The 17,636-nt window shown below is 32.4% G+C and overlaps 1 protein-coding gene across 3 annotated transcripts in view; it reads right to left on the bottom strand.

The window, feature by feature from the left end:
* TECRL (trans-2,3-enoyl-CoA reductase like) overlaps window positions 1-17,518 on the bottom strand; it is a 97,912-nt gene extending 80,394 nt beyond the window's left edge. The window contains exon 1 of one of the 3 annotated variants that reach the window (XM_032849318.1): window positions 17,222-17,518. In XM_032849318.1, the coding sequence (XP_032705209.1) occupies window positions 17,222-17,455 (234 nt within the window). In that variant the 5' untranslated portion in view covers window positions 17,456-17,518. The remainder of the gene's footprint in view (window positions 1-17,221) is intronic. The other 2 variants (XM_032849247.1, XM_032849165.1) reach the window with 2 other exon arrangements.
* Between the last annotated feature and the right edge of the window lie 118 nt (window positions 17,519-17,636).

Below are 17,636 nucleotides of genomic sequence, written 5' to 3'. Positions count from 1 at the left end.
TAACGAATATTTAAGAAATGAGACAGAGAATAAATACATATGTAATATATTCAAGGATGATAAGTTCTAAGAAGAAAACATAAAAGAGGTAAAATATCAGAATAATGGAAAGAAGAAATATGATTCTGATAGGAAGAAAAAGATATATGAGCAAAAGCCCAAACTAGAAAGCAAACTATGCAGATAGCTTGAAGAAAAGTCTTCCAGACAGAGGTAACATCAAGGACAGAGACTGTGAAGGATCACCACATCCAGAGTATTTGAGAAACAGCAAGCAGGCCAGTGTGTTTGGAGCAGAGTAAGTCAGGAACAGAGTGTTTAAAGACATGACCAGAGAGATGAAGGTGGGGAGTAAGAAATAACCTTCAAGAATATGGGATTTTCTTGGATTTTCTTCTGAGTGATATACTTAGCTGTTGGAGGGTTTTCATCAGAGCAGTGACATGTATAACTCAAGTTTTAAAAAAATCAATCTGGCTTCTGTAAATTGAACAGAATCTAGGTGACAATTAAAATGATAATGCAATAATAAATGATTCACCTATAATAACAAATTGCAAGTTGTATTTCACTTGGTGATGCTGTGGAACAGGTATGAGGTATAAGTACAGAAGATACAGACTATAGTATGTTTATTGTTTTGCTACATATGCCATGGGTGTTTGGTAGATCAATTGGTATGTTAGAAGTGGTAATGATCTGAACTAAGATGGTAAACTTCAGAGGTATATCGTATGTAGAATAAAACGATTTACTGATTGATTGAACGTAGTACAGACAGGAAGAAATTCTAGAGAATTGAAGCAGATTGATAAACTAAGGTGAAACTTTCTTTGTCAGCTCATTTAAGAATTAGCTTCACACGTGAATTCTCTACTGATGGAAACACTTTGATCATCTTGCAATCACTTGCTGAGTGTTAGAGTCTCCAACCTCCCAAATGAATAACCATGAAGCAACAGCAGGGGCCCATCTGAAAAAAATATCACATTCCATCTCACATGCATTATGTATTATAGAGCTCCACATGTTGGTCCCTCCTTTCAGGATGGATGTGATGGTGAATGATGTCTTTACAAAAGACATAATCTGGCAGAGGGGATATAGTGTCATTTTGTGCAGAAGAGAGCTAAGCTGCGAGTCCAGATTTTTTTCTATTATAGCACAGTATAGATCCAAGAAGAAATAGCTTGAAAATTAAGTATTTAGTGGAATTGTACTTACATATTTAAATCATGACATACATGGACCATTAATTTAAGTTACAGGAATTCTATTGCCAATAAAAATCTAAGAAGACATTATGTTACCCTGAAACTAATAATACAGTTTATGTTAATTAAACCCAATTTAAATAAAAAAAATCTAAAAAAGAAGACATTATATCTATGCAATGCCAGAAATGCTGATTGAAAGTAAAAGCAAACAAGTACAATTATGGATTTTTTTTTATAGTTGTAGAAAAATGTACTTGATTTTTTTTCTTCTCATTTTGAAATTAAGAAGATTTCCCTTTAGCAATCAACAGCTCAGGGTTTGTGGCTGTTCTTGCTGCTTATATGCTTCTTAAAATGTTGAGTTAAAATTCCTGAGAAACTACTTTTGCCTTAAGAGATACATAAAATCTCTCTTAAGGCAAAAGCAGTTTCTCAGGAATTTTAGTGTGAAAGCTCTTTGAAATTTTCCTAACTGTACAAAAGTAGTAGAATATATCCAGAACATCTCAGGCATTCTATGTTAAAGTCTTTATTAAAAATTAAATTCAGGTTACAAATGGATTTTATTAAATGAAGTTAATGAGATAATAAATAGATATTTAATGGCACAAAGACCAGTACTGACAAATGAAGGACTTAGTTATATAGCCAGTAATTCATGGAATGTTTTGCTAAAAGAAATTATAATTACATTACATTTTTATTTTTAAGAAATCAAATAGCCAATAATTAAAAAGTCAGAAACTCCCAAACATGAAGTAATATAAAATGTTTATTTTGGAGGCAGTGAAAATGTGTAATAAGGCAACTTCAACTGCAATAAGAAAAAAGGTGATAATTAATACACGCTTTTCACAAAATGATGTTAAAATGATGAGTTTATAAGAAGGCAGAGGTACAGCTTTCTTGACTTAAGAGTAAGATAAATTTTCAAATAAAATATCCAATATGTTGATGTAGTAGTCAGTTCACAATAAATCTCTCTAAAAAGAGAACTAACTTCTCATAGGAAAATAAATGAGTGTGACATTCATAGGCTTTATGTGGTGACAGACTGGTGGACTCAGGTTACTTAGTTGAATCCCAGTAGATCAACAGGGATTGAAAATTATTTTATGACTGTCAGTTTAAAAATCCACTAATAAAATATAACATATTAATGTTATGGAGCCCTAAAAGTTTGCACATTTGAAACTCTAAAGTGGGTAGAGAATTCTTCTTTGCCTTCCTTCCTAAATTCTCCAGAGGTATCCCTGTAGCTATATGCCTTCGTTAAAGGCTGAAAAGCTGAGGATATAAAGCATTTAGAGGAGATAATTTCTACTTTAGGAGACTGCCCTTTACTGTTAAGAGATACCCTCGGGATGATCTGTCAGATTGCCCTCACTGTTTATAACTGGAGGAGGTTTCTAAAGCCACTCTCAGTTTCTGCAGTAAAAAAGAAAATCGCCCACTTGGACTCAGTCAGCAGTCCGTTCATGCCTCTGTTTTGGCTTGTGTCATATTATCTTGTGTTGGACTATTTACATGTGCTTATCCATCAAAATACAGAGACTTTCCAAAGAGGAAGGACCATATTTTTTGTTTGGTTTGGTTTGGTTTTCATGATGGAGTTCCCAGGGTCTATTATAGTTGAAGATTGGTATTCTTCAATATATATGGAAAAAAAAAAAAAAGAAAGAAAGTAAAAAAAAAATAATAAAAATAAAAAACAGGAAAGAAGGAAGGAGAGAGGAAAGGAAGAGAAAGTTCATATTCTAGGGTTCTTCCCTTAAAAGATATTCTTGTAAGAACTTGATGATCCATTTTACTTTATGGGTAATACCACCTTAAAACAATGATTGGCTCCAAACCTTTGAGCTCTTATCATGTAGCCAGGCAAATAGCAGTTTTCACAGCAGATGCTAAAATGCAATATAAGCATACATAAATCTAAGATCACTCACATTTATGTATAATTACACAAATTCTAACAAAAATATAAATTTCATCACTGCTCTATTCTGTGTTGTTAAGAAGCACAAATGCCTATTGTGAGGATATTGAAAGGCTTAAATAATAGCAATGCCAGTTTCCACTTTCTGCAATATTATACCTTCAGACTTCTTGCCCTGAGGCCTTTAGATAATTAAAAAAAAAAAAACAACAAAGCAAAAATGGAATGTTGATTTCTTAATATTGCCTTAAGTTATTCCTCATGTGTTAAATACAACTGTTATGAGTTACAGTACAGGAAAGAAAGTTGTTACCGGATAATTTTGAGCAGTAAGGTCTATGAAAGGAACAATTAAAAATAGTATTTTGTATTTAAGTAACATTAAGTTCACAGCAACTCATTCAGTAATGATTTTGATAGCTCTTTACTGGGCTACCCAAAAGTACCAGAAAATGTTAATCTGGACAAGGTACATGCCTAAAATAGAATTTAAGTTGATTTAGAGAAAGGGATCAAAGAAAAGCACAAGAATATCAAAGCAAAATTATTTCTCAGAAATATGTTATGTAAGCACAAATTTTAATCTTTTTTTGTTTGAACTGTTAGATAATGAAAGAACTAGGAACCCCTTCATCATGAACTTTCTGATAACAAGACACTCTGCTCATCTTCAGGTTTTTTCAAGAGTTTAGCTAAGCTGAGATATTGCTGCTTTGGTGTCTGTTTTGTTTGACCAAGCAGCCTGCAGTGACCCTCACCTGACACTAGGCCCTCAGACAAGGACAGGCCCAAGATAGCAGCCCTCAGAGTCACAACTAAATGTCCATTCTGATAGAACGTTTCCAACAGCCCTTGGGACTAACAGTCTCCCCTGTTTCTCAATGACTTTTCTTAATGTGCCCTATGGTAAGACTTCTTTGGGGCTTACTAAAACCCCATCTTTTGGTTTGAATTGACTAACTCGGCCTTAATCCAGGAATCCCTAGCACTCCACTCACATACCCTAATAAAGACATGTGCCTTAGGTCCTGTCTGTCTCTATCTGCACCCTGTCTCCTCTCACCTCCCATGTAGCTCCCTGAAACCTGCTGGATACTTCCTCCAGAACCTGTGGGTAATAAACTTCTTTATTTTCACTTCTCTTGTGGTCTGTCGTCAAACCTCAACTCACCACCTGGCCCCCTGTATTCCATGAGTGTGTGTTAATTTGACAAATTCATAACAGGTTTGGATATAGAAGATTGCCTTGATTCATTACAAGTGCAAACAGCAAAATCCCTGTTAAACCAAACCTAACTGAAATAAAATAGTAATGGAATATCATATTCCCTTTATCTACAATAAGATAGTAACGGAATATCATATACCTTTTACCTACAATAAAATAGTAATGGAATATCATATTCCTTTTACCTATAATACTGCATTCTATTCTATTGTACCCAGATGTATACACTTGTCTAATATATGTGGATCATAACAACATTAGATAGAAACTACAGTATATTTATTACATAACTATTCTCTTTTGTTACATAAAGGGTGCTGTCTAGTAAAGATTAAATCAGAAATGTATGTGTATGTATTTATTACTTTAAGGCTCAGATATGTCTTAAAGATGTGCCCCAAAATTTATATTTGATTTAAATTGTTTTTTACTTACTCCCTAAATATGGGTTATATATACATACAGAAAGAAAATAAATTAACTTCAACACTTTTATTACAGTGTGAAAATTTTGTTAAACCTTCCTTCATTTTATAGTTTTTAATATATTTAAATGATATGGAAAATTTTTGTTTTATTTTAACATTTGTAGACTTTAATTCGTTAGCAATATTCAAGTGCTAACTTCTGTGCCATAGCATTTTATTATGTAAATCTCTACTAGAAGATGGCATTCATTCAGATGATTCTAGTGACATAGCCGGTCTCAGTAAAATTTTAAGGGAAAGAAAAATAAGGACATTGCCCAATGTCACAAGCTGGTTAAGTGTGAGAGGTGCCTGAGTATCATCAAAACCCAAGCAAAGCCCATGGTGCTATGGCGCCTCCTAAATGTGGCAGGTCTGAACAGGCTCCCAGAAGATTTGCTTCTCAGTTTTACTAAGCTCTTTGTCTTCAGTCTTTCTTTTTTCTTTTCTTTTTTTTAACTTTTAAAAATTTTTAAAATATATATATATATTTTTATTTGACAGACAAGAGATCACAAGTAGGCAGAGAGAGAGAGGAAGGGAAGCAGGCTCCCTGCTGAGCAGAGAGTCTGATGCAATGTAGGGCTCGATCCAAGGATCCTTGGATCATGACCTGAGCTGAAGGCAGAGGCTTTAACCCACTGAGCCACCCAGGCGCCCCTGTCTTCAGTCTTTCTATTATCTAGTCTATTTTCCACATTGTTACTAGATTTAATTTTTTGAATGTTGTATCTTAAAATATTATCTCCCTGATTTGAAAGGAAAGAAAAAGGCCAGATGCTAGAAAGTCAACTAGGCCTCTACCCTCCATTCCAGCCAAACCATCTATTCTGTTTGTTCCATTTTGCATCATCACACCATCAACTTAATTACAGTAACCCAGAAAGCTTGCTTACTACTTTTCTGCTTCTTTGCCTTTGATATGCTAATTCTTCTTCCTGGAATGCTCTTTGCCCTCCATATATATATATATATGTGTGTGTATACACATATATGTATATATATTCATTCGTGTGTGTGTGTGTGTTTCCTTTGGGTAAATACCCGGTAGTGGAATTATTGGATCATATGGTATTTCTATTTTCCACACTGGTTGCACCGATTTAAATTTCCACAAATAACACATGAGGGTTTACTTTTTTCCACATCCTCACCAACATTTGTTATTTCTTGTCCTCTTGATACTAGCCGTTCTGACAGGTTTGAGGTGATAGTGTGATTTTGATTTGCATTTTCATGATGATGAGTGATATTGAGCAACTATTCATATGTCTATTGACTGCGTGTCTTCTTTGAAAATATGTCTCTTCAGGCCTTCGGTCAATTTTTAACTGTATTATTTGATTTTTTTGTATTGAGTTGTATGAGTTCTTAATGCATTTGAATATTGACCCCTTATTGGATATATCATATATCTTCTTCCCTTTAATAAGTTAGCTTACTGTTTTGTTGATGAAAAGACTTGCTCATTGTATATTCTTGTTTCCTTTGTCCTTGATTAATTGACCACATAAGTGTAGGTTTATTTCTAAGTTCTGTATTCTGTTCTGTTGATCTATGTGTTTATTTTTGTGCCAATACCATACTGGTTTTCCGTTTTGTTTTGTTTATTTATTTATTTTTAGCATACTGTTTTAATTATGACAGCTTTGTAGTAGAAATTTAGGATTGTGATACATTCAATATGCTAATTCTTCCTGGGATGTTCCTCCTTGTTTCTTTTTATTTTTTGAATTTTATTTATTTATTTATTTATTTAAGAGAAAGAAACAGTGCACGCACAAGCAGGGGAAGGGATAGAGAGAGAAGCAGGTTGCCCTCTGAGCAGGGAGCCTGATTCAGGGCTCAATCCCATGACCTTGTGATCATCACCTGAGCTGAAGACAGAAGCTTAATTTACTGAGCCACCCAGGCAACCTCTGGGATGTTATCTCTACCTTACCCATGCTAATTAATTGTAGCATATATATTTTTAAAATCCTTTTGAGTCCCTCCTTCCACTCAATTTAGCTTTTCTCATCTTCATGCCTAAACCTCTATCAGATAAAAAAGTATTCTTTCTCTAGTCTTATAATATAATTTGTGTTAAACTTGTATATGCTATTTGCCATGTTATAATTTGTTTTAAAATTCGTAATCTATCTTTCCAATTTGACTCATGTATATAGGGGCAAGGAAATATGTTTAGTTTTCAGCCTCAAGTAATCTAAAGTATAGTAGCTACTCATAAAGTAACTATTTATCTAATTCGAATCATGTATTTCTTGGATATACATTTGACTTTTGAAAAACTGGTTTGAACTGTGTGGGACCACTTGATCACAGATTTTTTTTTTCAGTACAGCACTGTGCATGTATTTTCTTTCATTGTAGTTTTCTTAATAATACATATTTTCTTTTATCTAGTAACTTTGTTATAAAAATGCTGTATATAGTACATATAATATTCAAAATATGTGTTAACCAACTATTTATCTTATCAGTAAGGCTTCCAGTCAATAGTACATTATTAGTACTTAAGTTTTGGGGGAGTTAAAAGTTAAACATGGATTTTCAACCGCATGGGGGTCAATACCCCATATCCCCAAATTTCTCAAAAGTCAACTGTAGTTACAATTTCATTGTTTGTTTCTTTACATATACTGTTATCTGTGTCTTATGCACTTTTTTAAACCTGCATTTCTAAAATTAACTATCTTAGTTCAGCTTTGACTTAATAGGAAACAGGATTTCTTTTAATAGTATAATACTCCCCTCATAATTTTCTTCCTTAGCATTAACGTTTCTCTTTTCATCCTATATTTACATTTCTTAGAAAAACATGATTTATTTACTTTATTTGATCCAAAGACATGTTATTTCAGCTATAATTTTTGTAGTATATTTATAATTCAGATGTTTGGAAGTTATTATTTTACCTTGTTAGTCAAGAACATGTAATTTTTAGAATGAAATCCAAGAGGAGCCTGGATATGACATGTTCCAATTTTGCATCCAATACATATTTATTGCACAACAGCATTTAGGTCATTTCCATGTCGTGCAGCTCAATGTTTCCTAAATTACGTAGGACAAAATATTACTCCTTAAGAAATTCTATGATATATTTGTAAAATACAATGAAATAAATTGCTAGAAAAAATGAAATTCTGATTAATTATATTTCTCATTTAGAAAAAAAATGTATGATTGAACAAGCACAAAATTAATCTTTCAAACTGTTGGGATAGCTTACAAATGTTCATTTTCAAATACTAGATTATTTAATGGAAATTTCAGCCAATAATTTCTGGGACAAATAACATATCTGCTTATTGGGGATGGTAAATGGCACACAAAGAAATTGTCATCTCATTTAGATCATGAGGAATGGACAGAAGATTGTGACAGAACACTCCAGACAGAGGAATCAAATTTTACCCAAACTCAAAGAATGGAAATTTACAGTATTTTCAGGGGGCTGATGAGTAATACTGAATGTTAAAAATGGAAGAATGAAGAAGGGTAAAACATAAACCAAAGTATGTGAATCAGACTACAGGAGTCAATATAGAGTTGAAGAATGAAGGAGTTGAGACAATAAAGTTTTCAAGACTTCTGCTGCCTATGAAAGAAAGGCTTCCTAGGAAACTTAAATTTCATATTACCCATAGAGTTTCATCTAGACTGGATTTTTCCCCACAACATTGTACCTAAATTGATCTGATTAAACTAAAGAATGAACATTATCCCACTTAATATAAGGGGTACTTGTTTTATTTCTTTTTGCTTCTCAGCTGTATCTACTGGTCTTTCCCTTCTCACTGAAGTATTTCTTCTAGGTTTCTGTGAGGAAAGAGTTACCATATTTCTTCTGTCTCTCTGGAAACTTCTCCTTATTTTCTTTTTCAATCCCCGCTTTTATTTAAGATCTGTACATATTGGAATTCCTCAGGCCTCTATCACTGGTTCTTTTCCTTCCTTATTCATTATATTGTTCTTTCTAAATTTTTATCTTCTATACTACAGTGGCTGCAAGAGACACCTATACATGTGTAATCCCCAAGTCGACATATTTAAACATGACCTCTTCCCTAAGTTCTAAAACTTCAAACCCAAGTGCCTGCAGGTTATCTCTTTTTGGATATTTCACAAAGACCTCAACTTAAAAAGAACAAAACTGAGCTCTTGCTTCCTACCTGCTTCTCTACTTGTCTGCACTAAAAACAAGAAAGCAAACAATTGCACACTTGAAACTAATATTACACTGTATGTTAACTAACTGGAATTTAAATAACAACTTGAAAAGGATTTAAAAAAAGAAGCAAAAAGTAAACAAAAACCAATAAAAATGACTCCATAAATTATGCCGTTCTCAGGATCTCAGTTGCTCAAATAAGAGTTCAACATCATACTTGCATCATCCTTGGCTGTTATTTTTTACAAGCAAAGAAGTCCTGTTCTATCTCTTGTATCTGTCATTATCTCCTATTTCTCTCATTGTATTCACACATAAACATCATTCCTCCAAGGAAATTCATCTGTTTCACAGATTATCTCCCTTTGTTTATCACTTCAAATTACTTTGTTTCCTCTCACTGTGTAGATACCTTTGCAGTTAACATTACTTATACAGTGCTTGGCTTCCACAAGAAAGAACAGAATCTATGAGAATAAGAATTGCATATCTGGTCAAGTTAGTGCATTATCTTGAACATGTAATAGAACACTAGACAAATGTCTTAACAAATACCTATTGAATTAATAAAAGGTTCATTGTGACCCTATAGGACATCAAAATATATAGAGAGTTGGAGAACCAGTGAATCTGGTAAATTTCAACTCTTCTCTTTCAAGATGCATCCTCCAAAACTTACTCATCTATGTTTGACCTTCTAAATGAATATCACTGCATCTCATATATTACAGGAATTAAAATGACATCTTCTTCATACCTTCACCATATAAACAGTTTTCTTACATGGTGATATATTTCGAAAATGGAAAATGTAGACATAATTTAATTGAATACACTCAATAGTTTATATTTGCTTTACAAATGCTATACCTGAATAGTTTTCTAAAGTATATTCATTTTTCTCTACTATATATTGATGTTCAATTCTTATATATCCATTGGCATCTTTCATGGTATATCATGGTACAAGTACCCAGTGCATATTATAAAATAGTTGGACATAGGATGCTAGAAACTGATGTTACAAAGATGGCCCCTATGACCATACTTCCTAACTTTTTTAACATTTTATTTATTTATTTGACAGAGAGATAACAAGTAGGCAGAGAGGCAGGCAGAGAAAGAGGGGGAAGCAGTCTCCCTACCTAGCAGAGAGCCTGAGTTCATGACCTGAGCTGAAGACAGAGGCCTAACCCACTGAGCCACCCAGGTGCCCCCATACTTCCTAATTCTAATGCTTCCTAATAATTTTCAGAGTGGAATCATAATGACTGTCATAAAAAATGACGGTTATTACAGTTATAATATTAATTTAATTATTTTCCTCATCAGTGGAATAATAATATTACTGATATACTGCCACTATCTAAAAATATAACATTCATTTACAGAAAATCAAACATGTGGTGGACACATTGCTATGTTTTTCATATTTACAAGAATATAAAAACCCTAGATATTCCTGGAAGATACATACTTATTGTGCTTTGATTTGTAATTTACCCTACATGTAAAAGCAAGAATTAGACTAGTTAAGTAACATGTTACAAGGATAAAACATTAATAATTTGCACAGCTCAAATACAGACACAAATGTCTGACTTCTGTGCATAAACTACTGCATCACATTGCCTTTCATGGCATTATGTATTTGTTAAATAAAATAGGTTCACTTTTTCTGAAAGAAATCTAAGGCAGGGCAGATGATACTAAAATATACTAAGATCAAAGTATACTGATTCCTTTGAAATTAGAATTTCATGGTGTAGTATGGAATTTCCAAGTATATCCAAAAAAAAAAAAAAAAAAAAAAAAGGAGTGGACACTGAGGCTCCTCTGGGCTCACAGAAAATGATTATGTTAATTACTTATTTGGAGAGGAATCATTCATCTCAATTCTTTAATTTTTAATGACATAAACATGTTGAGCATATCTGTTGCTTAATTTATTATTATATAAGATACTTCAAAGATATTTTTAATTTCTAGGTTTGAATGTTAATTAATGTTATTTTATGTCTCTATATAAAAAATAAAAACAAACTTTGGAAACTTTTTTTCATATCAATAAGAGAAAAAGATATTCTTCAAAAATAGCACCTTTAACAAAACAGATGAACTTAGTGGAAAGAAAAAACAAGAAGGGAAGCAAATCATAAATGAGACTCTTAACTATAGAAAACAAACAGGGTTGCTGGAGGGGAGGTTGTGGGGCATGGGCTAAATGGATAATGGGTATTAAGGTGGGCACTTGTGATGAGCACTGGGTGTTATATGTAAGTGCTGAGTCACAAATTCTACTCCTGAAACAAATATCACACTCTGTTAACTAGATAAATTAAAATGAAAATTTGAAACTTTAAAAAAAGAAACAAAAAAGAAGATGCTGATTGAAGGATGAAAAAAAGGAAAGGGAAAAAAAAAGAAAGAAAAGAAAATAGCTCTCTGTTTTGAAACACATTGTATCAGAAGTCAGAATCAGATGTTCTGTCTCAATAATGAAATTAAAGAGAACATGAGAATTTGGGCTAATGAAAGTCGTTAGTACGGGGCGCCTGGGTGGCTCAGTGGGTTAAAGCCTCTGCCTTCGGCTCAGGTCATGATCCCAGAGTCCTGGGATCGAGCCCCACATCGGGCTCTCTGCTCAGCAGGGAGCCTGCTTCCTCCTCTCTCTCTGCCTGCCTCTCTGCCTACTTGTGATCTCTGTCTGTCAAATAAATAAATAAAATCTTAAAAAAAGAATTCTCAAAATTTCTAACTAAAGTATTAAAATTGCAACTTTTATTCAGTCTGACTACCCTATAATTCTCTCCAGTATTTTATGGTAAAAACTGATATTTTTACCATTAGAAGGATTAGGAAATTACTGAGTGCTTCCCTTTATTTATAACTGTCTTTCTTTAACATAGAATGGTTTATTAGTTTCAGGCGCACAATACAGTGATTCAACAATTCCATACGTCACCCAGTGCTCATCACAGTAAGTGTACTCCTATAAGTAGTCTTAAAAATGCTTTTTAAAGTTTTGACATAGAGCAAATAAAATAATAAGAGAAAGAGGGCTCTTGAGGTCAAGTTCCTTGGAGAAAAGATTAAAGAAAAAAGAATGGGAAGATATTGGAAACATTTATCAATCCTAGCTTTTAGAGTTCTTGCAGTGCTCTTGAATCATCAATATATCACTAGATAAGCTTCTGACATTTTACAAAATAGAAGTGAGACAGGGATAGTGAGCAACTGAAAATAACTCACTGGTAAAGTTCTAAAAACTATTTTTCATATATTTTTATGGTCCAATAAAAACAAGAATGATATTTATATTTTATGTCAGCTCCCTATCTTAACCTTGATTAGTCATATTATTTTAATCACAAATGGAATATAACTAAATTAGTTAAATAAATATCCCCATCTTCATTGTCTGCCTTATGAAAAGCTTATTAGCTTTTTATTATCAGAGCATGACTGTCAGTAAATTATACACTAACACAAAGTTAAATCCTATACATCTTTGTTGGGGACAAACCAGGAAGAACTTTGGCATTTAGTGAAATGGTTTAATCAAATGTCTTTTATTGTGAATATATTTTTTCAATAATAATTTTATTTAGAGTATAGTAAAAAGTACTTTCAAGTATCCTACTCCTCCAGCCCAAAGTATCACTTCTAAACATGTGTGCATTGTCAAATCCACACATTTCTTGAACTGGCATCATTTATTCAATACATGTTGGTTAAGCACTTTTTCTGTGTATGTTTGTTAAATACTTTCTTTGTGCCAATCACTGTTCAAAGTGTTGGAGATACAGGAATTTAAAAAAAATAATAAAATCCCAGATTTTCTGAAGTTGGCATACCAGGAGCAGGGCAAATAATAAACAAAATGAAAAAGGAAAAATAAACAGTGTGTTAGAGGGTATTAAGTAGTAGCAAAGAAATAGAACAGGAAAGGGTAATAGAGAATACTGGCAGATTTTACAATTTAAAAAAAGTAGTTAATAAAAGCCCCCAAAGAAACAGTGACAATTAACTAGATCTAAAGAAGACACTGTCTAATTTTATGTAGGAAATGATAGTAGCTGACACGGTATAACAGGCTAGTCCTAGTTGCTATGTAAGCAATACATTGAAGGTGCTAAGAACAGAAGTGGAGGAAAGATTTAAGAGTGCCAGCAGTAGAGGTGGTAAAAATTTGTCACTTTGGATATATTTGAAGGTATCACTGAGAAGATGGATTGCGTGTGGGGGGAGTGAGATTAAGATAAGAGTTATGATGTCTCTTAAGTGTTTGGCTTGAGGTATTTGAAGGATGTAGTTGCCACTTATTGACTTGGGAAACTCTGTGATAAAATCTGGGGGTGAGGCCAAGTGCTCAGTTTCAGATACACTGTGTTTGAGATGCCTAGCAAACACCGGTATGCATGGATAGGTAGTACATAAATAGATACACAGATAGATGCACAGGTAAATACATACACAGTGGCATGCATAGATGTCTACATACGTGAATAAATGAATTTTCAGTTCAGGAGAAAAGGAGAAGCTGCAGTTACATATTTATAAGTCATCAATAGATAATATTCAAAGCTATTGGACACAATAAGATGAATTAGTAAAGATGGGGAGAAGTTTGGATGACCGAGTTCATGACAATCCATAATCCATTAAGTCAGATGACAAAGCAGCAGCAAGAGGAAAGGGAGAAGCAATGAAGTAAATTTTTAAAAATATGTGTCTATGATCCTGAAACTCACACAGGAAAAGTGTTTTAAGAAGGAGGACATGCTTATCAGTAGCAAATGTTGCTGACACACTAAAATAAAGTGTGAGTAATAACGTTTGGATTTAGCAAAGAACTTAGCACTGACTCACTGGTGATCTTGGCAAGTTCAAACTCTGAGAAGCTATGGAAGTAAATCCTTGAATGGAGTAGCTTTAGGATAGAATGAGAAGAGAGAAATGTGGGTAGACAATATGAACAGGATGAAAGTAATCAGAGAAATGGGCAGAAGGTGGAGAAGATATTGAAGGCAAAACGTTTTGGTTTGTTTCTTTGGTGTGCATGTGTGTGTGTGTGTGTGTGTGTGTGTGTTATGTGTATGACATTAAGTAAAAGAACCTGATTCAGTATATATTCTTTGACCCCAAGAATTCTCTCAATGCTTTGTTTCATGAATATCCTTAGTAGATACTTTGTCAATTTTGAATTTTAAATTAAAGTATCTAGATATAAACTAAATTTCTACTAGAGTTCAGCATATATTACTAAAATACACACATTCCACTCAAGGTCTTTGAATATTTATATCTAATCTAAACATTATAACAATTCATGTCAATGGGCAATTACCAAGAGGTCAAATTTAAAGTCTGTGCCAGTATCACAATGCTCATCACTTATTTTTTCTTGAATATTTATGCACATTAATTTTATCTCTCCAAATGATTATTAAAATTAATAAAAATATAGCTTATCCCATATTATGTTCAAGGCATCATGCTAAGCATGTTACATATATTATTCCTATTTTTCAGTCTAAGCCTACAAAAATATGTTTTATTAACCTATTTTCTAAATAACATGGTGGTGATCAGCAATTCAGCAACTTCCCTGAGCCTTGATAAATATGATTGAGGCAGCAGGGATTTGGCCCGGATATACTTAGTTCCAAAATACATGACCTTTAACTTTTACTACTTTTCAACACAGTGCTTTCTGAAAGACCGGGACTCAGTCATAAACAACACTTATTTAGAATACTGAGTAGAGCCAAGAACAGTTTAAGGCACTTAAGATGACCTTACTGCTAATGTAGCTGTTACTTTGTCCAAGAAAAACAGTATCTTGAACAACAAACAAAAATCAACCTTTCTCGTGTTTACAAATTTGAACTTTTAAGAGTCATGGGGCAAAAAAGATGTACATTAATCCAGATCTTGTTCTTTTAAATGTCTTGCATTATTGAGACAATTTATCAAATTATAAACAAAAATGAGAGAAAACAAAATCCACTTCTCCTGACAAGTCAAACACTCCTATATTGTGAGTTGCACATCAGACAGTATCATTGTGCAATAAAGGCGGTGTGTAATCCAGAAGTAATCCCCTCGTTGGCCTACTGAGTTTCCCCAAAGGTTTGCCACTGGAGATCCAATTACCGGAACTATTCAAATACAGGCAAAATTTCTGAACCAAAATTCCTAAGCCAAATCCTTATCTCTATCTAAAAAAAAAAAAATGCTGGCTCTCTGCCAGCTTATTTTATTTAATGTATGTATGTCTGTATGTGTTTTTGCAATAAATAAATGAAAATGTAAAACTCCATGTTTTACCTTCAGATACAATCTCAATATCAAAATTTAAATTTATGGGAAAAATAGTTTGCAGTCCTTTAGCAGGTTCTCATTACTTTAAGGTAGATTTTGCATCAAAGTTTAGACACATATCAGAAAGGACACAAAAACCAGTCTCATTTTAGAATCTTTGGGAATCCTTGACCAATTTAACATCCATTTCATTCATTATCTTTTTTCCTTTCATTTAATAAATGATAATAATAAACACATTTTTATTTTTATAAAATAATATTTTATATTATGCATTTTATATACTTATATTTATATATTTATATGTATCATACTTAATATTTATATATGATATATACTATTAAAATATATACTATATAAAATATATACTATGCATTTTAGTATATGATATATTATATAAAATATATTATATATAACATGCACTATATATAATATATTAAATATATTTCTATATAATATGATGTAATGTACATTATGTTATACATAAAAATATAAAATATAAAAATAATAAATATAAAAAATAAAAATAAAAATGAAATGGAATAATAAAATGATAAAAATATATTATTGTATTTTTCTTAAGAGTTTTAAATTTTCAAGAGTGACATAATGCAAACATTAGCAATTTGGATAATTGTTTCAGTTTGTTTTCTTATTCATGTATGATATTTAAAACCCCAAAATTTTATTGAGATATTAAAATACAAATATTGTAGCATGCATGAAATTCATGTGGTATTAGCAATACATATTCATTATTTATATATGATTCTAGTGGTTCTATAGAAAAAGAATGTGATTTAGAATTGCATGGAAATAATTCTGAATCTCTTGCATTCCACTTATGACCTGTATGAACTTGTAACAGTTATTTTTTATTTCCATCTATAAATAAGTTAGTGTCACCCAACAAACAGGTTAGCTATAGTGTCATAACTACTAAGTTAGAAAATACATATGATCTTCTGCAATTAAAAGCAGTAAACACTTTTGTCTCTTGCCTTCTTATCTAGAATTATAGGCTGAGTATAGTTAAAAGAAATCAGTGACTGGATTTTATTTTTAGAAGAATAACAAAAAACTTATCTAGCATGTCTTTAAAGAAAAATAAATGAAGATACATTGTTTTTAAAAATACCAATCTTTCACAATAAATTAAACTACCAATGACTTTTCAAACTTATGAAAAACTGAAAATGTTGTAGATATTATATACACATATGTATATCCATGATGTACATATATATTTGTGTTAATTTTCTAACCTAGGAAGCATGTATTTTATCTTGCCTGAGTGACAGATTTGTGATATGAATATAAAAGTGTAACATATTAAGCAAGACTATTTTTTTAGGAGCTTAAGCACTTTGAAATAAGTAAACTTTTCATAAAAAGTGAGATGTTCATTTTTCAAGACAATTAACTCCAAATAATTTTTAAATGACTAAATTTTATCGTATATGCTAAATATTTTTAGTAAATTTAGCACCTTTTGCTTGTTATTTTCTATGAGCACTAATAAAACTCTATGATAATTTGAATATGTAATTAAGTACATGAAGAAAATAACCTAGAGAAATTTTGTTATGATGCTGAGAAGTTGAGTATTGAAAATTTTACCTCTGGACAATGGTCAGTGTTAACAAGAAAAACCAGAACCTAATAATTATTTGCTACCATTTAAACTGACTGTGAAAGACACAATAAATATCTTCTACTGGAACGATATATGAAGTATCTATCTTACCACCCATAAAAGTGACATTAAAAGCCAGGAATATATTTTGAGAAAAACTTCTCAGCATTAAATTAACTGGTCAGCAATCTTTGGGGCAGACAAGAGAAATTCAATGAATGAATATCACTTACCTTATCCACAATACATATCTGCTTTCTTGTTTGAGCATCAAGTATTTCAATCTCAAAGTGCACAGTTTTTGAATGTTTAGATACTGGAGCTGATTTTAGAGGGCCTGCTGAGAGCACAAGTTGCGACAAACAGTGAAAGTTTCTCAAGTCATTCCTCATCATGGACCGGGTAATTCCTTGGGAAAATATTTCTCTCTTGCGTTCCGAAGTAAGGGACCTGTGCCTTTTGAACATTGTGTGAACTAGAAGGAGAATCTGTCATGTCAACAGAAGACACTTGCAAGTGTGATGCCTTGCACCAGTTTAAATACTGCTGGTGAAACCAGGAAAGGTCAAGTGCTTTGCCTTTCCAAGAGTTCAGTTTTATTTAGCCGGCTTGAAAACAATGACTGATCTATTTCTATATATAACGCGC

This window comes from Lontra canadensis, unplaced genomic scaffold (genome assembly GCF_010015895.1).
Source record: "Lontra canadensis isolate GAN:19392208 unplaced genomic scaffold, GSC_riverotter_1.0 scaffold1, whole genome shotgun sequence".
Lineage (NCBI taxonomy): Eukaryota > Metazoa > Chordata > Mammalia > Carnivora > Mustelidae > Lontra > Lontra canadensis.
The sequence above is the reverse complement of the archived record's forward strand: the minus strand, read 5'-3'. Positions and strand labels throughout refer to the sequence as shown.